Source organism: Lipotes vexillifer, unplaced genomic scaffold (assembly GCF_000442215.2).
Source record: "Lipotes vexillifer unplaced genomic scaffold, Lipotes_vexillifer_v1.1 scaffold657, whole genome shotgun sequence".
Taxonomy (NCBI): domain Eukaryota; kingdom Metazoa; phylum Chordata; class Mammalia; order Artiodactyla; family Lipotidae; genus Lipotes; species Lipotes vexillifer.
The window spans coordinates 1457892-1485689 of NW_006774518.1; the positions used below are offsets into that span (position 1 = coordinate 1457892).

A 27798-nucleotide genomic window follows, 5' to 3' on the forward strand; every position below is an offset into this window, starting at 1 on the left:
CAAAAAAAAAAAAAAAAAGAAAAAAGAAGAAGACACTGGGTGTGGGGGATATAAGAACTCTCTGTACTACCTTCACAATTTTTCTGCTAATCCAAAATGCCCAGAGATCAGAAACTATTCTAAAAATTTTATTTAAAAATTTGTTTGTCTTTGAATAGGTAATATACAATTCAAAAGTCAAAATGGTCTCAAAAGATATATAAAAAGAAGACTTGTTTCCACCTTGATCCCCCCTCAGTTTGCCACCTCCATAGGTAATCAATTTTATTAGCTTCTTGTGTCTTTCCAATATTTCTTTATAGAAACGTACTTTTTAAGCCTCTGATTTCCTTAATCCAGTTTCGAGCCCCACAAATCAGTCACAGGTTTACTTTCATATGGGCACTATACTCTCCATGGCTTACGAACTGTACCATTTCTAAGTGATGCTGTTCTATCCGTTTCTCTGAACAGTAGCTCCTTGGCAACACTGAAAAAGGCCAACTCAGTGCACAGGTCACATGCAAATGAACCCTTGCCCAGAGTCCAGAAACATGGCTACCATGGAAGCATGTGGTGCAAGTCGCTTTGCCCTTAGCAAAACACAGAGAATGCCTAGTCCTACCCAAACCCCTTCTGGTCTGCATCTTGCTCACACTTGAATTAGCTTTTCCTGTGGCTGCCTCAATGTGCCTTCTTTTCCCTAATATATTCCCCTCACAGCCCCAAACTGTTGATACTGACTTTAGGCAACTACAAAGGATAATAAATACAGTATTTTTTCTGGATAAATTATCTTAAGGCTACAAATATGTATAAAGTTACCTTTCTGAGCTGTTATGATACCTTAAGATTTTTAATTCCAAAGAAAAGCTATCAAGAAGAAAGAGGGACATTTGCTTTCATCATTTAAACAGAAGAAAAAGGTTGGAGGCAGAGGGGAATGCGATATAGATACCAAAGGAAAGGAGTTTCCGTGAGTAGAGCATTCAGCTAAGCTGATTTTTTCCTCTGAGGCAAAATGAAAATATTTCATGAACAACTAAGTAAAATTGCCAAGTGTCCGTCAGCTACTAAGGTTATCAGAACAAAGGAGAGCTGAGGGCACACGGCCAAGAGAAAAGAAAGTCTACTCCACCTCCCCACACCCGCCTGGAAATCGGCCCCGCCAGAAAAGCGATTGGGGAACTCGGGGGTCTCTGGGGGAGTCGGCAATGCCAGTGTGGCAACGGCCCAGAGGAGAAGGAGGAGGGAAAGGACAGAAAAAGAAGCCGTGGGAAGAGAGAAAGGAAAATATAGTAAAAGAGAAGAGAGGAGTGTGCAAAGAAGGCGGGGAAAGGGGAGAGGCGGCAGGGTGAGGGGAAGGAAAGGGTCGGGGCGCAAGGTAGAGGGGCAGGTGTGAGACAACGAGGTGCGGCGCGTAGTAACCCTCTCTGCTGCTCTTCGCCCTACAGCTCACTCCAAACCCAAGGAGAATGACGCGAGAGGTCTCACCTGGAAAACCGTGATTTGATGAACAGACAGGTCGTCTGACGCCCGCACTGGCTCGGAGAGGTCGACTTCCGCGGAACCCCGCCCCAGGCACCTGGTGGTCCGCTCTGGGATCCTGGAGGCTTCCCTCTCAGTGGTTCATGAGCTGAGGACCTGGAAGGAGCAAGAGTGGAAAGGATTCTATTTACACAGAAAAAGGCATTTTAGGCTTTTTAGCTCCTTTAATCCTGCAGGGCAGACGTTACAGTCATCCTCTCATATATAAGAAATCTAAGAAGCAGATAAGTTTTCTGAGGTTGGACAACTAATAAAAGCGCCGAGGTGGAATTTGAACCTAGATCTGTTACAGTCCCAACTCCTTCCATTTGCTTCCTAGCAGAACCAGCAAATGGTATCTCAAGGCTTAGGTCTTAGAAAGTAATCCCTATATTAATTTGTAAATTTAACACTATTCCAAAAAAAATACGAACCTTTTAATAAGTAGATTTTAAAGTTCACATAGAAAACTAAACAAGAAAGACTCCACCTGCAAAAACTGAAAAAGAAGGGCAATGAAGGGGCACTTGTCCTAAAGAATTTTAAACATATTATAAAACCTCAATAATTAAACAGTGTGGCACTGGTGAAGGAGATAAACAAATGATTCAGAATAGAAGGTCCAGAAATAGGTGAAATCACAGGCAGAAATCTAGCATATAATAAAGGTAGCCAATCAGTAAGAAAAAGATGAATAGACTTTTCAATAAATGTATGCGGAGAACTGGGTAATCATCTGGAAAAATATTAAACTGGATTCCGACCTCACTCTGTACACTGGTAAATATTTCAAATAAATAGAAGTTGTAAATGTTATAAATGAAACCATACAAGTGCCAGAGGAAAACATGGGAGAAGTCTTTTATAACTTCAGAGTCGGAAGCCCTTTCTTTCTAATTAAGAACCAAAATCCAGAGGCCATAAATGAAAAGATTGATAAATTTGACCCTGCAAAGAATCCATACTCCGGCAAGGTAAAACAAAAAAACCCACTTAAGTAGAGTGAAAAACAAATAAAAAATGGAAAATATACTTACAACTTATAGCTCAGACAACAGACAGCAAAGGGAGAACTTCTGAATAATAAAAATCATGGAATTGGCAGAGCTGAGCTGGATTCCCTATTGTTCCACCCTCATTTCGAACTTAACCGGATTGCTGAGCATTCATAACCACACAGTTATGCTGATCTCATTAAACAGAAGTTTAAGAAAAAAAAAAGTGTCCTCAGGTCCCTTATATCCAGAACCTTCAGAAAACTACAAAATGTCAAAGTTTAACACTTAACAACTCTCCTGTAGGGAGAAGGGTCCTTGTAATTAATATTTCAATAGTGTATTCCTGGCTAGGAGCCGCAGAGACTGCTGCCAGAGCTGACATTTATTAATAGATCACTTCTTGACTGTGTGCAAGAAATGGGACCTAGAAAAAATTAAACACGTGAAATTATGGGGAATCACTGTATAAACAAGTAAATCAGCAGAGCAGGCCAAGTCCCAGGAAGGTAAGGAGAGGAAGAAATAATTACAACAAATATCTAGATAGCACTTCTTTTGTACCAGGTAATGTTCATGTAATGTAAAAGGCAGTTGCTTTTATCATCCTCATTTACAGATGAGGAAATGGAAGCACAGAGATTAAGTTATTTGGCTACCATCACAGTCTGACTTTAGACTTGCATACATAAAACGTAGGGAAAAAAAGAGAAGAATCATCACTAAGAGGCTGAAAGTTTTAAGATGACTTGATAATACCTCTCCTTTGCTGCCCTCTTGTCTAGGTTCATCCTACGCCCTCTTGAGGTCCTCCAGCTTAGCCACTTTCCCAAAGACCCTCTCACCTCTCCCCCCAATGCCACTCCCATTCCGAGACCTGGCATTCCTCATCAGAATAGCTAGGAACTGGACTCAGCCATTGTCAACCGAGCTGCTGGAGCCAGCTCAGAGCAGTTTTCCAGTAACAGAATCCTTGGAACCAGCAAAAGCAGCTCTTCTAAAAATGCATACATGCAGCTGTCTTGTTAATTGGAGAGTCTGCAATTCAGTAAGATTCCTCTTGAGGGCCTCCTTTTTCCGGAATACTTCTGTAAAAGAAACATTAATTTACTCAAAGAAAAAGCAGATTGCCACAGCTGTTACACTAATTACTGAGGGTAATGGGAGAAAAAAAAGAAAAAGAAAAAGAAAGAAAGCCATATCAAATAAGGGGCTAACTTTCAAAGAAGGGCTGTCAGATCACAAACTGGGATTAGCCGGCGTGGCCCTATGCCACAGGAATCTCCTTGCCACTGCCTCGGAGCGCTACTGGGAGAGGGCCTGAAGACGTGAGTCGGGAGAGAACAGCACCGCCGTTGCTGGTAGGCGGGTATGCACACGTGTGGACGGAAAAGTTACTGCTAAAAGGGATTATTTATTGCCAAGCTGAAATACAGAGGTGTATTCTGCATTCTAAAGGAAGTATGGGCACGAAACGCAGATGTGGAAGAGGAAACCTCTCCTAAATTTAGAGCTCCTAATACTTCCACTCATTTGCAGTTTCTCCCTTTTGTTTGGAATGGCAAGCTGAGGGGTCTGGTGGGCATTGATTCCAAATGTACCAGAGGTACACGTTTCTAATGTGACTCAATAAATCTCTGAAGACCTCAGAAAGGGGTTATAATCCCGAGAGAAGTAGTCCAAATGTGGACTCCAGCAGCACTAAATCGCGAGAAAAACCCTTCCCTGGGAGGTTGCATCTGGGCTTAGTGCCCACCGTCCCAGGACTGCCTCTCGGGGCTCATGCCAACGCTCTACCCGGTCCGACCAAGGAGAAGGAATCCGAGGGGTTGCAGCTGAGTAACGCCCACCACGCCACCGTCCAAACGCAGAGGACCCTGCTACAGCCCAAGCAGCAACCTGGTCTGAGAGTTCCCCGCGAGCGGAAGTCCCTCTCAGCACTTCCGGGGCGGGGCCTAGCTTGTACCCAGGCAGGCAGTTGTGGGGACTGGTCCATACTGTCATTCCTGGGAGCTCCGCTGCCCCGAGTCTTTGAGACTCCGAATTCCTGCCTCACCCGTCACGAAGGTGATTTTTTGCTTCCTGATTTTACCCAGGGTAGGATCACCCTTGAATATTGGAATTTAAAGACACTGCAGCTGGGAAAGGGCAACATCTCCAGTGTGGGCCCTACAGGATTCGTAAAACTGACCCACATGTCCCTAAGAGCTCTGGTCTTCATTATTAGTATTCTGAAGCCAATGCTGCACATCCTATGTGCTTTCTCCAAGATTAGGAACCAGACCTGAGAGGGCAGGACTTTCAAAAGGGCGGCGGTACTGCAAAATGCCTTGGACTACTCAGTCGTTTATTAAAGAATTTAACTCAAGACACCAGTCAGTATACTCGTTTGGACATACAAGCTGATAAAAGGAATAATTCCTAAAATGAAACACTATAAGTGGAGGCAATAAGTATGAATACATCCCATGGCACAGTATGAAACAAGAACATAAAACAAGGGTCATGACTAGCCAAAAAAGAAATAGGCAAAGCCTCAGGAAGCCTGGATTCTATTTTCACCTGTACCACTAACTTAATGGGTGACCTGGTGCAAGCCACATGACCTCTCTGGACCTTCATTTACAGAATAACGGGCTGGAAAATGATCTCAAAAGTCACTTCCAGGGTTGAGAGTCCGCCTGCCGATGCAGGGGACACGGGTTCGTGCCCCGGTCCGCGAAGATCCCACATGCCGCGGAGTGGATAGGCTCGTGAGCCATGGCCGCTAGGCCTGTGCGTCCAGAGCCTGTGTTCCGCAGCGGGAGGGGCCCCATCAGTGAGAGGCCCGCGTACGGCAAAAAAAAAAAAGTCACTTCCAAACCTAACATTCTATAGACTGTATGAGTAAACACAACAGATCAACACAGTTATTTCTTTGCTGTATTACATAAACTGATTTTTCTAACCCTGGGATTGTTACTTTTTAAACCTGTTGAAGGAAGTACCATTGAGTTACAAAAGGAGACTAGTTTTTAAAAAGTCTTCTTTTACACTACTCAATTTCCTAATTAAATAAATTTCCTACTAATATTTCCCCCTACATGTGTTTCTTAAGTAGGATTAACAGAGTATGTTAAAAACTTTTTAAGTGGGGATGTGTTTTAATACTTGGCAAACTTTGACAACGTGCTGGCTTGGGGTTTCCTTAGGAAGTTGGCAGTTATTCCTGTCTAGTGGCTGTCCAAGGGACTGTCGAGGGTCATGTGTTGTCCCCAAAGCTAAATCTTTCGTAAGTTGCAGGCCCCCTGCTAAAGAGATAGGCCCCAGTGTTTTACCTTGTATTTTATGTAATGAACCAAGATATAGAAGGCTAAAACTAGACTTGTACTCCTACAACATCTTCCACTTGGTATAAAGGATGGAGGCAGATTTGATGCTGAAAGCAATCTTAAAACATACAGGTATGTTGCTGTAAACCCCAAACGTTAAGGCTTTTTCTAATCTTACAAACTACAAAATATATAAACACTTAGGATTCTCATAAAGCTTGGCATAGCTAATTTTTCTAATTGTAAAAAAATCTAGTATTTCGTCTCTCTTCTTTATCCTATTTACCTTAAATATATCTAGAGGGTTTCTCAACCTTGGCACTATTAAACATACGGAGCTTGATAATTCTTTTGTTGTGGGGGTTGTCCTGGGCACGCAGGATGTTTAGCAACATCTCCAGCCTCTAACACTAGATGCCAGTGGTATCCCAGCCATCCACTAAAGGTACAACCGAAATTGTCTCCAGACGTTGCCAGATATCTCCAGTTGAGAACCATCGGTCTAACTTGAGATACAAAAGCCTATTCTCAAGCACTTCTGCAACAATAAACAGTAATCTTTAGAGTTTCCTATTTTCTTTCTTAACCAATAAATAACTCTGACCAAACAAATAGAAAGCTTCACATTTCAACTTTTCACACATACCCTCCTAAAGTTGAATTTTTTGGTCTTTAGTCTTAGGTATAGGCAGTTATTGATGTACAATGGAAATGGGTCTGTGCACAAAATAAGAAGAGACATATATCCTCAAAAGCAGTGTAAAATTTTCTGTATATAAAAAAAAATCCACACAATAATTCGACAAGCATTTATTAAACGCCTACTATGTGCTCAGCACTGTACTAGGCACTAAGGGGTGCAAAGATACAAATGTAAAAGTTATTATTCCTGCCCTCAAGGAGCTTACAATTTAACTTGGGAAATAAATACAAATGTGAAACTACAATACAGAATGCTAGAAAATAATTACATAACAACATATTAGTAAGTGCATGGACCATAGTAAAAACTCAAAGGATCAGTGCTGAGGCAGCACAGAATAAGGGAGGTCTCAGTGTGAGATGAAATCGTCAGGGAGAGCTCATTCAGAAGATGTAATGGAAGCTAGGCTTTGAAGGGAGCAATGAACATGAGCTGGGGCCAAAGAGAAATCTAAGCAAAAGGAACAGCATGAGAAAGGCACAGAGGCAAGGGCTTATAAGACAACAGTGGAAGGTCACAGGAAGTTTAACCATGATAAATCAAGGTGAATATGCTAGAGAGTAATGAAGCTGAGGCAGATTAAGTATGGAGGGCAAGGTAATGGAGAGCTTTGAACATCATTGCTCTGATAGGAATTATTTGCTGGGTGTTCTTGAGTGAAAATGAGGTATCATGAAAATGGAGTTTGAGGAGGACCATCTTGGAAGCATACAAGGTGGGGATCTTGGGAGCAAGTAAACTGAAAAGAAAGAATTACAATAACCTGGGCCTCAGATGATATGGATCTGCAGAGAAGGATATGAAGGGATAGCAGAAACGTAAAAAAGTCCAGCCTCAAGGAGAAAACTGACTAAGAATTGGTACAACTTAGCAAGACTTTGGACATGAACGATGGAGACCAGAAAAAGACTAAAAGACCACTCTAAGATTGGGATAAGAAATATGAAGGGTAGTGAGTCTGTTCAGGGTAAAGATGTTAAGCAAAGATGCCTATTTAAAAGGAAAACAGGGGTTGGGGACAGAGTGATAAGTTCTGTTTTCAAATACCAAGTTGTAAAGGTACCTGTGGAAAAGTTCACAGGTACCTATAGTACCTGTGGGAGACAACCCACAGGGCAGGAAATATTAAGTTACTCAAATATAAGAAGGTAAGTGTAAACAATCACAATGGTTAAATAGGAGTATAGAAAAAGTAGTGAATAAAATTAAGACATGGAGATTTTCTCAGTGGAGAAGAAAAGACCAACAAAGAAAAGCTAAAAGTGAAGAAAACTGACCAAAAAGGATCCCACAAGTCAAAGAATTCCTGAGATGCAGGAGAAATTCCCAAGTATGAAATATAGATCTAGAAGGACAAGAACTAAGAAAAGGCATTAATATTTATCCACTGATGATTCTGAGGATATTTCAGTGGAATACAAAAGCCAACAAGGAGAAGTTTTATGAATAGATTAATGAGGAAATGGGGTTTAATAATGGATGACATGTTTGATAAACCATGAATGACAGAAGAATAAAATGGTAGTTGGAAATGAGCAGTAAAGTTGAAGCTCTTACACATTTTATGCTGTAGATGAACTTACTCGTGTCATCCTGACTGTCCATCTGCCTGGCCTAGGGCATGGATATTTCATTTCCCTCCACAATGCTACTTTCCCTGGGGCAGTTCAGAGAGAAATGTACTTGAGTCTGTAAGTTACTGCTTTGTCCTCCCAGTTTTTAAAAATGTTTTACTTCTTTAAACATGTTTTCCTTGCAGAATTTAGCTTTCTAGTACTACAAAGCATCAAAAGTATCAACATTTAAAGATGATATAATTATAAACCAAAATGGCATTTTCAACCAATTTTCCAGTAACTGTACGGATTTGCACTATACTGCACATTTCCTCCCTCAATAACCAGGAATACATAATTTTTTTTTTTTTTTGCGGTACGCGGGCCTCTCACTGTTGTGGCCTCTCCCGTTGCGGAGCACAGGCTCCAGACACACAGGCTCAGCTGCCATGGCTCACGGGCCCAGCCGCTCCGCGGCACGTGGGATCTTCCCGGACTGGGGCATGAACCCGTGTCCCCTGCATCGGCATGCGGACTCTTAACCACTGCGCCACCAGGGAAGCCCAGGAATACATAATTTTTAAATGGCTGGCCAGGGTTAGGGTGTTCATTAGAGACACAGCAGACCAGCTGTCAGGAGCACAGGCTTGATAATCTGACTATGTAGGTTAGAATCCCTGCTCTATCACTTACTAGTTGTGATCTTGATCAACTCATTCAGCTCTTTAAGCCTCAGTTTCCTCATCCATACAGTGGAGTATATAATATCTACCATAAGCATGAGAAATATGTAACACTGGGTTTGGCACATAGTGAGTGCTCAATAAATGTCAGCTATTATTAGCTAGAGCCTCAGAACCAAGAGTAAAACTAACTGTTCCCATATGGGAATCAATCACTGCATTCTAGCACTGCCACCTTACTCAATGGAGAAAATCTTTGAAACCTAAGATGTCTCTCCTAGGACTATGCTGGATCGCAACAGTTACGGAAGAACCACTTTATTACACCAGGTCCTAAAATGAAAAGCTGAGGATGGGAGAAGAAAGTACTGGTGAACAGTTCATTTCAGATTAAGAGCATAAAAACAGAATATGCAGGATAAAGGAACTTGGTGCATGTCCTCATAGTTAGGAGCAAAATAAGGTCATACAGAGTGATCAACAATATTCTAATGCTAAGAGTGAAAACAGGAGACCAAGAATGGGCTTCTACTTATGCCCCCAAAGAAACAATAGCCTTTTTCTACTGTCTTATACTACTTGGCTATCTCTATAGCTGTGCTGAACCAGCCTTGGTATATATCGTTCTTTCAAGTCATATTCTTTTCTCACATGCATCCCAGTAAAACAGTAATCTTTCTGGTCATATTTTCTTTAAATTTCTGCCAGATGCTTAGTAATTCTGAGATTTAAGTCTGGCTACACATCACTCTGAGTAGAGATGTTAACTGGTACATCTACAGTCATTTCAATATGGTACTCTGCTGAGAGCTTTCATTGGAATAGGAGACAACTGTTCCCCTAAACTATCAATACATGGGAAGAGTGTGTGTATACATGCACATGCACACACACACATACTCTCCCTCTGACAATGTACTCATCCTATGTAATATCTGTACACAGGTAGCATTTGCCTCAGGTAGAATTAGTATCTTAAGGACAATAAGGCACAACTAAAGTGGAGAGCAAGGATCTAGAGACAACTAGATTTATTTCTGGTTTCTTGTAATTTCAAGTACAAGGGAATTAGGAATGGTAATCTATAGGCCAAAAAGAGGGAGAGGGAGGAGGGAGGAGGGAGCAGGGAGTGGGGAGGAGGGAGGAGGGAAGATAAGAAAATAAAGGATACTGAAGCATTGTTTTGAAGAAGTTAACCAAGGAAACCAGGATGACAAATGACAAGTGGGTACCAATGGTTCAATGAAATAGATGTAGATAACCATGATGTTATTAGTGGTCAATATGGGCCATACTGGGGTAGGGAAGGGATGTTATAGGGAAGGAGTTTATGATCCAAAAGGTGGACCTCTATGATACATGATTTTATAACTGATTTTTGAAAATATCAATCATAAAACAACATTGTCCCTGTTCATGATAGTCAGTGTGAAATTTCATAATTTCTCTTGGAATTTTCATCACAATGTATATCATTTTCTTCTGGATAGGATTAATGGAATTAATTCCAATTCTGACAGCTGATTTTGGAAACAGCCAAAAGTTATTCAGTTCCAAATATGGTGAATAAGTGAGTAATCAAATGGTCAAAAATGAGATGAAATTCAAGAGTAATAGAGTTTTCTTGTATGGTCTATTAAATGGGAATCTCGAGAATGTTCCAAATTTCTAGAGGAGTGGTAGCACTTGGAATAATAGCACTACTAGAATAGCTAGAACTGCCCAATTTAAAGGACAACCCATATTTGGATTCTTCTGGAAGTTGTAGGTGTTACTTTAAACCAGCCTCATTACTTTATACAATATCCCCTCGTATACTGAAAGCTTCAAAGATGAAATACAGTGCTTGGTGATGATGAGTTTAATACTGTGTCTTTGCTGGATTACAGACGGAGTGCACCAGAATTCAGAAGAATGAGGAACTGTGAGGTGAAGTATTCAACTGATTACCGCTGTAGATATGGCAAGAAACAGATGAAGAATGAGTGAGGTGCTGAGGCCATCTAAGGAGGTGGGTCCAGGGTAAAGACAAGAGTATAGACCATCTAGTCAGGGGGTTTGTGCAGACCCCTGAGAGAGCGGTACCGTAATGGGCCAAAAGAGATGAGTATACATTCTTTGTAAGGATTTTTATGTCTTCTTCAAGCACCTCTGTCTCCTTTTTTTTCCCCATGTGATGCCTAAACGAGGATAGTGTAAACACCTATTTGTACCACAGTGTACAGTGGGAAGGTGGAAAGCAGAGTCAGAAGTCACCAAAAGGTACAACCATCCAAGCTCAAGAGCAGCAGGGCTGAGTCTCCACTCACCTCTTTCTCTGCATCATTCCCACAACCATCACTAATGCGTCCACTTCCTCGCTGACACAGGTACTGGGACTGGGAGTGGTGAAGGATACGTATGGATGCTCAATGACTCAGTGGAGTCAGTGAAGGTGATATATGAAGAAAAATGCTGGAGTGCTGTTAAAAATATAGCATTCTGAGTTTGCATGGGAATATGGATTTCCACTATCAGGAGCATTAGAATAAAATAAAATGCACACTTAAGCATAAATACATGAGATGTCTGTAAAACTTTCCCTAGAACTAGGATCTTAGAAAGATAAATATAAGTCTCACACGGAGGCTGCTTCAAACTCTAAAGCAGCTTCTTAGATCAGATTAGGAGCACAAGTGCACCTTTAGGGGAATAAATGGGAGAAGGGATCACAGATGGGAAGAAACAGAGAAACTAGGAGGAGTGGCCTCTCTCAAACCTATAGCTACTCACCAAAAAGACAAAGTTAAGTGCCTCAAGCTGCGACAAGCAACTTGCTCTAATGCTATTTTAAGCTTCTAAAGGATACCTTAGGCCATTGGGAGCTCCACTCCATCAAACACCTCCCAAGATAGTCAAGCTAATCAACCTGCATCAAGGCACTGTGCCCAAACTACTGAACAGCTATTCTAACTTTGTCACCACTATCAATTCTGACCCTAGATATGGTTGCAATGATGCTGAACTTTCTGCCTTTTGTTACACTGAAAGACCTCTCACTAGCACATGGTTCCTCTAATGTTGAATAATGCCCAATCTATGACCAAAGTTTTTTCCTAAACTCCCGTGGATTCAGACTTTTCTCCACTGTGGATTCTCTGATGTCGAATGAGACTTGACCTCTGAATAAAGGCTTTCCCACACTCATTACATTGATAGGGCTTCTCCCCTGTGTGAATTCTCAGATGCTGAATGAGGCCAGTGTTCCCATTGAAAGCTTTCCCACATTCTTTACATTTATAGGGTCTTTCTCCAGTGTGGATTCTCTGATGTTCAATAAGGCCTGACTTTTGACTGAAGGCCCTCCCACACTCATTGCATTTGTAGGGTTTCTCCCCAGTGTGGCTTCTCTGATGGCCAATAAGATGTGAGCTCCGCCTGAAGGTTTTCCCACACTCATCACACTCATAGGGCTTCTCCCCAGTGTGGATTCTCTGATGTCCGATGAGGTGTGAGCTATGACTGAAAGCTTTCCCACACTCATTACATTCATAGGGTCTCTCCCCACTGTGGATTCTCTGGTGCAGAATAAGGCCCGCACTCTGACTGAAAGCCTTCCCACACTGATTGCACTGATACGGCTTCTCCCCAGTATGGATTCTCTGGTGCAGGATCAGGCCTGTGTTTTGACTGAAGGCTTTACCACACTCCTTACAGTGGTAGCGTTTTACTTTGTTGTGGATATCCTGATGGGAAAGAAGGGCTGACCTGTAACTGAAGGCTTTACCACACACATTACACTGATAGGGTTTCTCCCCAGTGTGGATTCTCCAGTGGCGAACAAGACCTGAACTCTGAGCAAAGCTCTTCCCACATTCATCACATTTATGTCGTCTCTCTTGGGTGGGATTTCCCCGCTGCCTCTCTAATGTGCCCAGAAGGTCTCGGGCTTCTCCATGCTCAAGACCCCCGATAACATCCCCGTTGCATTTGGCAGCTGTCTCTCCATGTGGTTGGATTCCAGTAGATATTACCTGTTTTGAAGCTAATTCCCTGTTCTCATTCCTGGTCTCACCACCTGGAATAAAAATGTAATAAACATTAAGCCAACGTCACTTCCTATTCTCTACGTTAGGAGAAAGAAATCAAAGATGGGGGAAAGGAAAATACACTTGGAACAGCTACAAGTAAACGCAAAGCTCCCACCTGTCTCTGAAATGCCTTCGTTAATATGGGGAGAAAGGAGCAGGGTCAAACAGAAGTACCACACACCAACTGGGGAAGAACTGCCATCAAAAAATAGGGTTGATGGGGCTTCCCTGGTGGCGCAGTGGTTGAGAGTTCGCCTGACGATGCAGGGGACACGGGTTTGTGCCCCGGTCCGGGAGGATCCCACGTGCCACAGAGCGGCTGGGCCCGTGAGCCACGGTTGTTGAGCCTGCGTGTCCGGAGCCTGTGCTCCGCAATGGAAGAGGCCACAACAGTGAGAGGCCCGCATACCACAAAAAAAAAAAAAAAAATAGGGTTGATGGAAGGAGGACTAAAGTAGAGAAGGGATCAATTGTGGAGAAGTGGAAGTTGGGGAGTGGGAAGGAATATGGAACTACGAAAAGACCGAATGAGTGGAAAAGGAATGAAAAAGTCCCAGTCATTAAAAGGGAGGAGCACAATAGGTCTAAGTGAGAGAATCTATGTGAACTCAGAGATCACTAAAAGATTTCAATTTCCAACTGGCAAAGAGACCAATACCCAGTTACAAACTGTAAGGTAAGTCCTAGATTAGAGAATAAAGGTGCTCTTTTATTTTTTAAAATTTATTTATTTATCCTGGTTATTTTATTTCTATTTATTTTTTTAATTGAAGTATAGTTGGTTTACAATATCGTGTTAGTTTCGGGTGTACAGTAAAGTGATTCAGTTACACATATATATGTGTATATATCTTTATTCTTTTTTAAAATTCTTTTCCATTATAGGTTATTATAAGATATTGAATGTAATAGTTGCTGTGCTATACAGTAAATCCTTGTTGTTTATCAATTTTATATATGGTAGTGTGTATCTTAATCCCATACTCCTAATTTATCCCTCTCCCCACCTTCCCCTTTGGTAACCATAAGTTTGTTTTCTGTGTCTGTGAGTCTATTTCTGTTTTGTAAATAAGTTCATTTGTACTGTATTTTAGATTCCACCATTTTTTAGATTCTCTGTCTGACTTACTTCACTTAGTATGATAATCTCTAGGTCCATCCATGTTGCTGCAAATGGCATTATGTCATTCTTTTTACGGCTTAGTAATATTCCATTGTATTGAGATATATATATACATATATACACACATACACACACACCACATCTTCTTTATCCATTCATCTGCTGATGGACACTTAAGTTGCTTCCATGTCTTGGCTATTGTAAATAGTGCCGCTATGAACACTGGGGTGCATGTATCTTTTCAAATTACAGCTTCTGTCTTTTCCAGATACACACCCAGGAGTGGGATTGCTGGATCATATGGTAACTCTAGTTTTAGTTTTTTAAGGAACCTCCATGCTGTTTCCCATAGTGGCTGCAAAAGTTCCTTTTAGAACTCCAGAAGTCTCAATATTTTATCTTTCTGTTGGATCCTGAGTTTAAACTCAACTATGTCTTTCAGAAAGCTCAAAGCTACTGTACACATAAACAAACACAAAACTGCAAATGATAATAATAACCAGAGCTCTCCTTACCCAGGGAGAACATGTTTCTGTAATTCTCTGGCCTGTTATCTCTACTCAGATCCTTCTGTGATGAATCAAGAAGCCATTCCTCTCGAATTAGGGACACAGCCATGTCTTCAATCTTCTCCAAAGTCTGAAACAAAACAAGATGCCCATCTGGGACTGGGACTGTTCCACAGTTCAAACCCAGAGTGTCAGAGAGATCCACCAGGGTTGGAGTTGATCAAGAGGTGGGAATGTACTGTGTAAAGGGATCTGCATAGCTAGCAGGAAAGAACAGGAAAATGCACCAGATTTATTGGGGGAAAATCAAGGATCAACCTGTCTCTATGCAGAAGAACATGGGGCAAGTTCTAAATGGGGCTATGGGGTTTCAGTGAGGAGCACAACTCACCTGGAACCCTGCTGTAAGAAGTGTAGCTGTCATCTCCTGGTCTCGAGGACTTCCTTTCTGGGAAGGAGTAGGACTCTGTGAAGCAGATATGGCTGAGAGAGGAGAAAGGAGCAATGAATGAGACCAGGCTTGTCCTGTGGTTATAGGAACCAGCACTAACACATTCCAAAATTATTTGTATTTCAGCCGATATGCATGCCAGAGATTTTGAATATGACATGCTGTTAATCTTGGACTCTGGGTTCATACCTATGGTTGCTCACAAAACATCTGCACTTTGATGTCCCACTCAGCCTGAAGTTACATGTCAAAAATAGAAAGTGTACTGGTTTCCTAACAGGAAGTGCATTACAACTTCTCTACCACCAAAGCTATATTCCATCCTTGTGCTTGTACACAGTATTTCTTTAGGTCCTGATCTCTTGCCAAGCTGAATATGAGAACCAATCTATCTCTACTAACTCTATTACTTATTTGAAATGTCTACCATGACTGCCAACATCTGCTTCCTATAGAAACCAGACAGGGTAATATCAAAATCAACATAGACTACTGTGTCTTGGGCAACAGGCATTAGAATTTTACATAAGGATTGTATTATTAATTGAAAATGTTTCTAAACTTCTTTAGAAATATTAAAAATCCACTAATTTAGAACAAATTACTATAAACCACATAAATGAAAAAACAAGAAATTCAGGGCAAGTATGAGTTGAGACTAGAACATCTTATCTTGTTCTGTAAGAAAATTCTCAAAAAATGATGGAGAAATGTCAATAGGACACAGGAGCTAGACTGAAGAGGCCTCCTCTGGCCAACTCTGAGACAATTTAAGCATCAAAATAAAGATAGTAACAGAACATTTCTGGAATAAAATAAGAATTTATGAGTCCATATTGATAAATAAAAAATGAATAAATAAAATAAAATGGGGTAAGGAGAGAACACTCTCCATTACAATAAATAAATAAATGTAGAAGAAATGACAGAAAATAATCACTTTAGTAATCACTGATTCAGTCAAGAAGCATCAATATACTAAAACTAGTGTTTCAGCAACAAAAGTTTCATGAGGACCAGGATATTTACATAGACTCACGAGTATCTCCCCACAAATTACTTATTAATTACAAAGGGAAAAACAGTAACAAAAACCTAGCAAGAATAACCTTAACCAAGTCAGCAAAGATAACATTACCAATAACAGACAAATTCCTGTTGTATTCCTGAGGACAAAATCACTTCTGGGATGTTCATGCCAAATATATACAACTCGAATCTACATATGAGGAAACATCACACAAACTTAAATTGTTGTCATTCTACAAAATAACTGACTTGTACTCTTCAAAAATGTCAAGATCGTGAAAGGCAAAGAAAGGGTGAGGAACCTACTCCAAATTAAAGGAGACTAAAGAGACAGGACGGCTAATTGCAAAGTGGGATCTTGGACTAAGACTCTGGAAGAACATTATTGGGACAACCAGCAAAAACTGAATATGATCTGTGGACTAGATTAGTATTGCATCAGTGTTAAATTTCCTAATTGTGGGGGCTTCCCTGGTGGCGCAGTGGTTGAGAGTCCGTCTGCCAATGCGGGGGACACGGGTTCATGCGCCGGTTTGGGAGGATCTCACATGCCGCGAAGCGGCTGGGCCCGTGAGCCATGGCCGCTGAGCCTGCGCATCCGGAGCCTGTGCTCCGCAATGGGAGAGGCCACAACAGTGAGAGGCCCGCGTACCGCAAAAAAAAAAAAATTCCTAATTGTGATCAATTTATTGTGGTAATCTATGAAAACACTCTTGTTTAAGAAAATACATACTGAAATATTTACAAATAAAGTGTCATGATACCAGCAAAACCTCAAAATGCCTATGTTGTAAAATACACTGTGGTAACAGAAATGTATGAATACATAAAACCCCCAAATTCTTTAATTTGTTCATGAGTTTACCACTGGGACTAAGAGTCTGTATTTGAAGCCTAGATAAACATTTAAATCAGGTCTTATGGCTGGTCTGTAAACAGTAGAGGCTAGCTCCTTCCAGGAACTAGACAGGTGTCCCAAAGGTACTTTCTTCCCTTTCTGCTTTCCCACTCCTCATCAATGAAATCTAGCTCCTCACCTCTGTCTTGTGACCCTTGGAGCACTGGAGATTTGTGCTGGGTTGCCACAGGTTGGAGCTGAGTATCCGGAGGCTCTGGTGCAGATTTGGAATGCACGACCTCCTCCCAGAGTACCCTATGTCCATGTGCACGAGCAGGGACCTAGAAACAAGACACCTGCATTACAAGGAATCCCTTTGAGAAATGAAGTGAACAATGTAACAGTACCAAGAGCACATCTAAAGGGATACATACTGGGGGAAGGAAAAAGCAGAATCTCAGTTCCTTAGGAACACAAACATGTTGATTTGCACAGAAAGGCATCATTTTTGCTTAGTACTGAAGGAAAAGATTTCTGCTGATGCCCTCCCTGCTGCACACAATGCTGATATTCTGCATGCCCAAGAAAGGGGAAGAATGATAAACAGAAGCTTAAAGCAGTACTCTTTACTGGAAACAACTTTTGATAAGGAACTAGGAAACCTGAGTTATGGGCTCAGATCTGCATTTAGTTATTTGGGTGCCCCTGAAAAAGTAAGTTAAGCTCTCTATGCATCAGTTTCCCATCTAGCAAACAGAACAATAATACAGTTGTAGGGATGTTATGAGGATAAAAAATGGATTTATATCCTTTACAAGAATAAAAAGAACTCTACAAGTACAAGCCATACCCCATGATAACTCTTTTCATCCTCCTGCAACACAAACTCATGCTCAGCATTTATTCTCCCATTGTTGTGTCAATGTCCCTCCACCCAGCTTCCTGGACTCTCACAGTCAGAGCATGCCCACCTCCTTCTACTTACTGGCCGTCCTAGTATATCAATTTGCCTTTCCAAATCCTCCAATAGAGTCACCACCTCCTCTCCATTCTCTAGATGATGTTCCTTAACCAGATTCTGGAGCTCCTCAGGCAGGATGGTCAAGAACTGCTCCAGCACCAGCAGCTCCAGGATCTGCTCCTTGGTGTTCAAATCTGGCCTCAGCCACTGGTGGCAAAGTGCTCGGAGTTGGATCAGAGCTTCTCGGGGTCCTAGTGTCTCTTGGTAGCATAACTTCCTGAAGCGCAGGCGGAACAGCTCTTGGCCAGGAGGGTTATTTTCATGTAGACTTGATTCTTGGTCCCAACCATGATCTTCCTCTACCTTGATGATTACAAGGTCCTCTTCAGGAGCCTGGTCTGGTGGGGATGGGGCTAAAGACTTCCTTGATTCTGCAGCCATTTAGGGCCAGAAAAGCTCAGGAGACTCGTTTCCACTACTTTATCTTCTTAAGAGAACCTTCTGAGGGCCTCTTCTTTAAGGGTACTTCTTTGGGAAGAGAAAATGACAAATAGTGTAAAGGCAAGTCAAAGGTCATAGTAATCTACTGAGATATCTTAACAAGTTCCCTTCCATGACATGGACTTCATGGCTCAGTCATTTAAGTGATCCTCTCCAGAAATAACTCCTTGCCTCCTTAGCCTTCTGCATGCCAATCCCATCTGGGAATAACCCTTTCCTTCTGCTTTCTCTCTTGAGGATGTGGAACATGGCTAAACAAAGTCAGGAAACCATGTAGACTGGGTCTAACTGAAATTCTGCATTTAACCTAATCTGGCTCTCAGGGCTGCTGATTTAACTCCTTTCAACATTTGCTATACCAGCTATACTGTTTCTACACACTTTGGCTCTCAACCTGCCCCTCATTCTCAACATGAGACTAATTTCCATATAATCTAGCTCAAGATATTGTCAAGAACTGTCCTAACACTTTCTTCTTCTCCACCTAACATTATCATACATGTGCTCCCCCTGCCATCTTCCCCCTGTCTCCAGGCTAACTTCTACTATGGACTTTACCTCAAGCTCTGTAACTCTTCTCTGGGGCATAGGTCCTGCATCTCCAAGGAACCTGGATGCCCTATCAACACCTGCAACCCCAAAACCTAGTCCCATACACTAATGATGTTCCAGAATGTTTTATAAATAAAATCATACAGTATGTAGCCTTTTGAGTCTGGCATCTTTCACTTAGCATATTGTACTTGAGATCATCAATGTTGTTGTACGTATCAGGAGTTTATTCCTTATATGGATGAATGTTTACCCATTCTCTAGTTGACAATATCTCAATTGCTTCCAGTTTTTGATGATTACAAATGATGCTACTATAAACATCTGCACATGAGTTTTTGTGTGAACACAGTTTTCATTTCACCCGGGTAAACATCCAGAAGTAAAATTGCTAGGTCATATTGTAAGTATATGTATAACTTTATAAGAAACTGCCAAACTGTTTTCCAAAGTGGCTATAATACTTTGCATTTCACTAGCAATATGTGGGAACTGTAGTTGCTCCATATCCTGACCAGCATTTGACATATAAATAAATAAATATATATAGACATATATATAGATTTAGATATCCTAAAGGCATATAGTGGTATCTCACAAGGGTTTTAATTTGCATTTCTCTATTGACTAATGACGTTGAGCATCCTTTCTTGTGCTTATTTGCCATCCATACAGTTGGTCCTTCATATCCATGGGTTCCACATCCCTGGATTCAATCAACCATGGATCAAAGATGTTTGGGGAAAAAAAAATTCCAGAAAGTTCCCCAAAGGAAAACCTGAATTTGCCACACACCACCAACTATTTACATAGCCTTTACATTTTATTAGGTATTATAAGTAATCTAGAGATGATTTAAAGTATACGTGAGGATGTGTGTAGGTTATATGCAAAGACTATGCCATCTTATATGAGACTCGAGCATCGACAAATTTTAGTATCCATGAGGGGTCCTGGAACCAATCCCCCATGGATACCAAGGGACAAATGTATATTTTTTGGTAAGTATCTGTTCAAAACTTTTGCCTATTTATAAAATTAGTTTTTTTTATAATTGAGCTTTGAGAATTCCTTACATATTTTGGATACAAGTCCTTTATGAAATATGTGACTTGCAAATATTTCCTCCTTTTCATTCTTTTAACAGTGCCTTTCCAAGAACAGAAATTCGTAATTTTTTTTTTTTTTTTTTTTTTTTTGCGGTACGCAGGCCTCTCACTGTTGTGGCCTCTCCCGTTGCGGAGCACAGGCTCCGGATGCACAGGCTCAGCGGCCATGGCTCACGGGCCCAGCCGCTCCGCGGCATGTGGGATCTTCCCGGACCGGGGCACGAACCCGCGTCCCCTGCATCGGCAGGCGGACTCTCAACCACTGCGCCACCAGAGAAGCCCTGAAATTCATAAATTTTTGAAGTTTGTCAACTTTTTCCTTTTAGGGATTGTACTTTTGGTGTCATATCTAAGAAATCTTTGCTTAATCCAAGGTCACAAGGATTTTCTCCTGTTTTTTTTCTAAAAGTTTTATAGTTTTAGGTTTTACCTTTAGTTCTATGATTGCTTTTGAGTTAATTTTTGTTCAGAGTTTGAGGTATGGATGGAGGTTCATTTTTTTGCATACAAATATCAATTGTTCCAGCACTATTTGCAAAAAAAGATTAAACTTTACCCATTGAATTGTCTTTGCATCTTTATCAAAAATCAAGTGACTATACATGTGTGGATCTCTTTCTGGAGTCTATTTTGTTCCACTGACCTATATGTTTATCTTTTTGCCAATACAAAACTGTCTTGATTGCTGTGGCTTTTAAAGTCTTGAAATTACTAAGAGTCCTGCAACTTTGTTGTTCATTTTCAAAATTGTTTCAGCTTTTCTAGTTCTGTTGCCTTTTGATACAAATGTTATAATTGGCTTCTCCTACAAAAAAAATTCCTGGAATAGGATTTGTGTTGAATCTGTAGCTCAGTTGAGGGACAACTGACATCTTAACAATATTGTTTTCTATTCCATAAACATGGTATACCTGTCCATTTATTTAAGTCTTCTGATTTCTTTCATTAGTACCCACACTATTTACATATTCTCAAAGGACAAGATAAAATGCTTTCTTCTTAAAATCCTTTCTTAATGATTCCAATTGGAAGTGATTTCCCTCTTATTCTATACATCTGTTACATAAGTATGTATTACTTTAATGTTACTTTTGCCACAATTATGTATTATCAGTTGCAAAGGAGTTTTGACTTTCTAACTTAACTGTATGTTTCCCATGAGTACAGGTCTTTATCTTTTATCTTACTGATAGAATTGAAGAACATTAGAGGGCTATTATTTACAATACCTGGCACAGACTGCTTATATTTGTTGAAGAGTAAGTTTTAGATATAAGGCCTGAGGTCTTCTTTAGACCTGTTCAATTACAGGGTCATATTTCTTTGGGGGATATATGTCTATGGCTTTTACCTTTGGTATTAGGCATCATCTCTTGCCTGCAATAGCAGTGGTAAGTGGTCTTCCTGCCTTTGGTTATACTTTCTTTCCATTCATGTTCCATAAAGATGCTTATTGTGGGTTGAATTGTGCCCCCCCCAAAGATATGTTGAGGTACTAACAGCAAAAAAACAAACCAACAAACAAAAAAACATACTACAGGGCTTCCCTGGTGGCGCAGTGGTTGAGAGTCCGCCTGCTGATGCAGGGGACGCGGGTTCGTGCCCCGGTCCGGGAAGATCCCACATGCCGCGGAGCGGCTGGGCCCAGAAGCCATGGCCGCTGAGCCTGCGCATCCGGAGCCTGTGCTCCACAACGGGAGAGACCACAAGAGTGAGAGGCCCGCGTACCACAAAACAAAACAAAACAAAACAAAACAAAAACGTACTACAATGCATAACATAATCCCCACAACAAAGAATGATCTGGTCCAAAGTGTCAATGTCGAGGCTGATAAATCCTGGTCTCGCGGAAATCATTCAACTCTAACTTAAAAAGTCTCAGCCTGGGCTTCCCTGGTGGCGTGGTGTTTGGGAGTCCGCCTGCCGATGCAGGGGACGTGGGTTCGCGCCCCGGTCCGGGAGGATCCTACATGCCGTGGAGCGGCTGGGCCCGTGGGCCATGGCCGCTGAGCCTGCACGTGCGGAGCCTGTGCTCCGCAGCGGGAGAGGCCACAACGGTGAGAGGCCCATGTACAGCAAAAAAAAAAAAAAAAAAGTCTCAGCTTACCTATTACCTTTTAAATTAGGTTTTCCCTGTTGCCCTCACTCCTCAGCCGCCAATACGCCCAACCCCCTGCCCCAGAAGATTAAGGTGCTCATTCTTATTTGTTTGTTTTATTGCTTTTTGTTTTGTTTTGTTTTGGTGGTACGCGGGCCTCTCACTGTTGTGGCCTCTCCCGTTGCGGAGCATAGGCTCCAGACGCGCAGGCTCAGCGGGCATGGCTCACGGGCCCAGCCGCTCCGCGGCATGTGGGATCTTCCCGGACCGGGTCACGAACCCGCGTCCCCTGCATCGGCAGGCAGACTCTCAACCACTGCGCCACCAGGGAAGCCCTAAGGTGCTCATTCTTGCCAAGTTATTTTTTACATGGTCCAGACATAGGATTTATCACACTGTGTACAGTATGTACTGCAAATGTCGGCCCATGGCCATTGTTTTCTTGCAAATGTTAGTTTGTAGCCGTGACCTTTTTCTTTGTATTTCTTTTTAAGCAGGGAAGTTATATTACATATTTGTATGTCAGAACGATCACAATGGCAGCACTGTGGACAAAAGGATGGAGAAAAACATAACTGAACGCAGCACTGTAGAGAATGGAAAAGAGCATAACCAAGGGCATCATATCCAAAAGCAACTGGCAAGAAATGTTAACATCAAGATAAAATCCTAGACCTGTAGTCCGCCAAGGGAAAGAAGAGGTAGGCACTTATAAGGAAAATCAGATTACATATTGTTCCTGACATGAGTCTTCAAAGCAGTGTCTCTATCTTTCAGGGGTTTTGGGCCGAGAGGGTGGGGTAGGGTTGGCTCATAGTCTCTCAGTCTAATGAAAACACAGAACTTCGCCCCATAAAAAAGCCCATAGGCACAAAAGTTTACATTCAATTTCATCGGGTTCATACACCAAACGCCCACCTAAGGACTCCAGGAAGGTTAAGAACCCCTACTTAGAGAGTGTGGACAGAAAAGGAAGAGAATTTGAAAAGTTATCTTTAAAATCAGACAAGACTGGTGACAGTAGTTTTGGGAGTAAACTACAGATAGGAGAAATCAAGGAGCAAGAGATAAGGTTAAATATGGTAACTGACAACAGAGGGTTTAATTCATAGATGATAACTTTACAGAGAAGTGGGGGAATTTCCTGGAATACAGAGATTTGAGGGAAGAGTGAATTTGGACAAGAGGCTGAGATTTTGTGGAGGGTTTGAGACAAGGGGTAAACAATTTTGTTTTGAACAGACAGGGTTAACATCCATGGTTTTAAAATAATTCATTTAAAAAATCAAGGAAAATTTAATAAATTCTTAAAATTTCTTAAAATAGATACTTATAGTTTAAAAACTTAAAAGGTCATTACTGTGGGACATGAATTCTGAGCTCTAATTGTTTTGAATGTGATTCTGCATAGTCATAGTTTTACCATGTTTTCCTATGAATTTCCTAAAGTCAAGGTTCATCTTTAAGTACTGAACTACTGGCCATCTTCCATCTTATAATCAATGCTCGTCAATACTAGCTTTAAAAGGTTTCAATGTTAAGTGTGCATCACGCAAGAACTTTATATTGTTCATATGTTAAAACGGTAACATAATACTAAATGACATTAAAATCTCAGTAGTGAAACGGATGGGAGTCATCTAGTTATCAGATTTGTTCATATTTTAAACCAAATCAACCAAGAAGTCTGCTCATTCTTGCCAAGTTATTTTTTACATGGTCCAGACATAGGATTTATCACACTGTGTACAGTATGTACTGCAAATGTCGGCCCATGGCCATTGTTTTCTTGCAAATGTTAGTTTGTAGCCGTGACCTTTTTCTTTGTATTTCTTTTTAAGCAGGGAAGTTATATTACATATTTGTATGTCAGAACGATCACAATGGCAGCACTGTGGACAAAAGGATGGAGAAAAACATAACTGAACGCAGCACTGTAGAGAATGGAAAAGAGCATAACCAAGGGCATCATATCCAAAAGCAACTGGCAAGAAATGTTAACATCAAGATAAAATCCTAGACCTGTAGTCCGCCAAGGGAAAGAAGAGGTAGGCACTTATAAGGAAAATCAGATTACATATTGTTCCTGACATGAGTCTTCAAAGCAGTGTCTCTATCTTTCAGGGGTTTTGGGCCGAGAGGGTGGGGTAGGGTTGGCTCATAGTCTCTCAGTCTAATGAAAACACAGAACTTCGCCCCATAAAAAAGCCCATAGGCACAAAAGTTTACATTCAATTTCATCGGGTTCATACACCAAACGCCCACCTAAGGACTCCAGGAAGGTTAAGAACCCCTACTTAGAGAGTGTGGACAGAAAAGGAAGAGAATTTGAAAAGTTATCTTTAAAATCAGACAAGACTGGTGACAGTAGTTTTGGGAGTAAACTACAGATAGGAGAAATCAAGGAGCAAGAGATAAGGTTAAATATGGTAACTGACAACAGAGGGTTTAATTCATAGATGATAACTTTACAGAGAAGTGGGGGAATTTCCTGGAATACAGAGATTTGAGGGAAGAGTGAATTTGGACAAGAGGCTGAGATTTTGTGGAGGGTTTGAGACAAGGGGTAAACAATTTTGTTTTGAACAGACAGGGTTAACATCCATGGTTTTAAAATAATTCATTTAAAAAATCAAGGAAAATTTAATAAATTCTTAAAATTTCTTAAAATAGATACTTATAGTTTAAAAACTTAAAAGGTCATTACTGTGGGACATGAATTCTGAGCTCTAATTGTTTTGAATGTGATTCTGCATAGTCATAGTTTTACCATGTTTTCCTATGAATTTCCTAAAGTCAAGGTTCATCTTTAAGTACTGAACTACTGGCCATCTTCCATCTTATAATCAATGCTCGTCAATACTAGCTTTAAAAGGTTTCAATGTTAAGTGTGCATCACGCAAGAACTTTATATTGTTCATATGTTAAAACGGTAACATAATACTAAATGACATTAAAATCTCAGTAGTGAAACGGATGGGAGTCATCTAGTTATCAGATTTGTTCATATTTTAAACCAAATCAACCAAGAAGTCTTATCCATTATCCATTTGATTATTCTTTTTAGTAGCTAACTTTCCATTTTTAGCCTCTTCCCTCTTCCATGAGACAGTTTTTGAAAATTACAGCCTATAACTAAACAAGTACAAAGATATGTACTACAAAATTAGTCTACTATGTACCCTCCTCTCAAAGTATATACACCTGTATTTAGGTTGGTAAGCACCTTGTGGATAAAGACTGCGTCTTACATTCTCTTTTAAGAATACCTCATCAAGTTTCTTGATTTAGGAAGCTAAAATAATCAATCTTTAAAGCTTCTTCTCATTCCAAATGCTATAATCCTGTGAACTACTGAAAGCACAACCCATTTTAACAGCATTATCTTTTCAGCAGATGAAGAAAGAATGTTTTCTTCCTTTAGACTAATTTAAGTCTAATTTGGGATGTTTGGGAGCTGAAAATAAAACAAAACATATTTTCCAGGCTTTAAAGATAAAGGTGAAGCAAACACTGTGCTTTATAGGTATCTCAAACTGCATAAGTTTTAACATCTACCACATTTTACACTTAACCACAACAGAAATTCAAAATATGTATGCATTTGCTACAACAATGATTACTGCATAAGTATACTTAACTGAACTATTCAAACAGAAATAGGGATTATTTTTTAGAGGTGGTAGTGGCAGTCTTAATGTTGCCTGACAAAAATTACTCATGAGTCACTTGAGTTTTGGAAATGGGGCCCCTCCGAAAGAGTTCCCAGGCAACTGCTTCAATTAGCTTTAATAAACTAAGTATTCTGAATAAGTCTGAATTTTACATCACCACGAAGTTGTCAAAAAATGTTTCTTTTGTACATTTATGCAGTCAACACACCACCACATTCTGAATACACCACAAAGAGCAAAATAACAGCAGGAAAAATTGGCTTCCAAGGATAACTGGGGTTTCCAAAAGCAAAATATATCTTTAAAAAAAAGAGAGAGAATTGTGACGGAAATGCAAAATTGCTAAGTAAAAACAATTCAGATCGTGGAAAGAGGAGGATGAAAGATAACACGGGAGAAAAAAAAGATAACCCGGGAACAGTTTCCTATTTTAAGACAAAATCGACTGCAAATAACGCCTCAAAACGATTAGCGATGAAGACAGCGAATCTCTACTAAAGATTCCCTCGCAAAAAGTTTAGGCACGCGGACTCGGCCTCCGCTGGCAACCAAAGCGACCCCTTGATCCACCGAATCACCGGGGCGCCGACCTCGGCTCAGGTCCCCTCTCAAGACCCATCACGCTTGTTCTCACCTGCGGCCTGGTCTGGCCACAAAGCCCTCCCCTTCCTCCGGCCCGGAGCCCGAACCGTACTCACCGTGAGTTCCAGCGGCGGCCCGGGTGGGGAAGTGAGGCTGCAAAGTGTGGACAGACCTGGAGGGAGGGCTCGTAGAAAAAAGGGCGAAAGCTGTAACCGGACCAGGCCCCTCCAGCCCCTAACTTCCAAACGTACGGAGGCACAGCACCGGCCAGCAAGCATCTTGCCCCAAGCCACTTCCGGGAGCTCTCTAGGAATCCTGGAGGTCTGAAAGCTCTATGGTCGGCCGACTAAGCGGACGGGGGCACCGCGCCCCTCTCACCAGTACTCTGGGTTTAGCGCTCCTCTCGCGTCTACGCGTCGCAGGGTTGCGCGGCTCTAGGGCATCGGGAAAGTCGTGGGGAATAACGGACTGTGGTGTCACCTCTGCCCCGCTCACCTGGCTCACCCAGTCCGCTCGGCACGGTCGCTGGGGAGGTAACCGTCCCCCGGCGGGCTGATCCGAGGACGTGCGGGGGCCAGGGATGAGAGCAGGCGGAAGCTGGGGTATCGGTGGAGGAGGATGAGTCTTAAGGATCCCTATGATGCTAATTAACTAGACTCGCGTTTGGCCTGGTTAGTTACCCCTGTACTTTACTGTTCTCGCTTCATAAATATGTCCAGTCCTCTCACATAGACTGCAGATCTCTGGAGGAATTTTGTTAATCATGGTTCATAGCTTTTTGAATCCCCTATGGCACCTAGTATACCTTATACTATTAAGTATTCAAAAAATAATTATAACTAAATGTAAATTCTTTTCGAGTCTTTACATATGTTCCACCCTTTCCTATCTTAATGAATTGCAGTCTCTTACAAAACCTGCTTTGTAGTTTATTTTTAGTGCTGAGTTAAGCTTAGCATCATGACGTAACCTGTGCCGTAAGCTTCAGTAGTAGACCCTAGTTCTAATACCACAAATTTCAAATCTATGTTCATTCTTTATACACCCTTACAATTTTAACTTTTCAGACTACGTAGGATTTTGGGGTGGAGGTTGTGGATGTTAACCTTAGAAATAAAACACAATTTTTTTAACAGCAAAATGGGTTTATGCAGGAAAAGCAGAGAATTGCAATTTCGTTCAGGCAAGCCGTAGTGAATCATAGGCAAGTGCAAGAGACAAAGGGAAGGTCAGCTTTTATTAGATTTTAGGAGGAGACTGGGGAGGGTTGTCTTGAATAAAAGTTCATTGGAGAAGAACAAGAGTTAGTTGTTATGCCGGTTTCTTATTAGCTGCAAGCAGTGGTCAGTGCCTTGTTGCTGGGACAAGAAGTGATCTTCTTAAAAGCAGGTGATGCAGTTCCCATGTGAAAAATGTCCTCCCTTGTACCAGAAGAGAAGTAACGTTCTTATTATCATGGATAAGAAGTTGTGACAGAGAAAAATTTATACAAAGAACTCTGTATAAGCTGACTTCGTTAAAATCATTTGTATCTTCCTTATTCCTGC

The 27798-nt window shown here is 41.2% G+C and overlaps 1 protein-coding gene across 1 annotated transcript; it reads right to left on the bottom strand.

The window, feature by feature from the left end:
• Window positions 1-11772: 11772 nt before the first annotated feature.
• On the bottom strand, window positions 11773-26549 carry ZKSCAN8 (zinc finger with KRAB and SCAN domains 8). Its single transcript, XM_007449241.1, has 6 exons — window positions 26368-26549; window positions 17760-18263; window positions 16974-17115; window positions 14848-14939; window positions 14463-14586; window positions 11773-12811 (listed from the first exon to the last, which is right to left on the bottom strand). The coding sequence occupies exons 2-6, from the start codon at window positions 18174-18176 to the stop codon at window positions 11850-11852; spliced, it is 1737 nt and encodes a 578-aa protein (XP_007449303.1). The 5' UTR covers window positions 18177-18263; window positions 26368-26549; the 3' UTR covers window positions 11773-11849.
• Between the last annotated feature and the right edge of the window lie 1249 nt (window positions 26550-27798).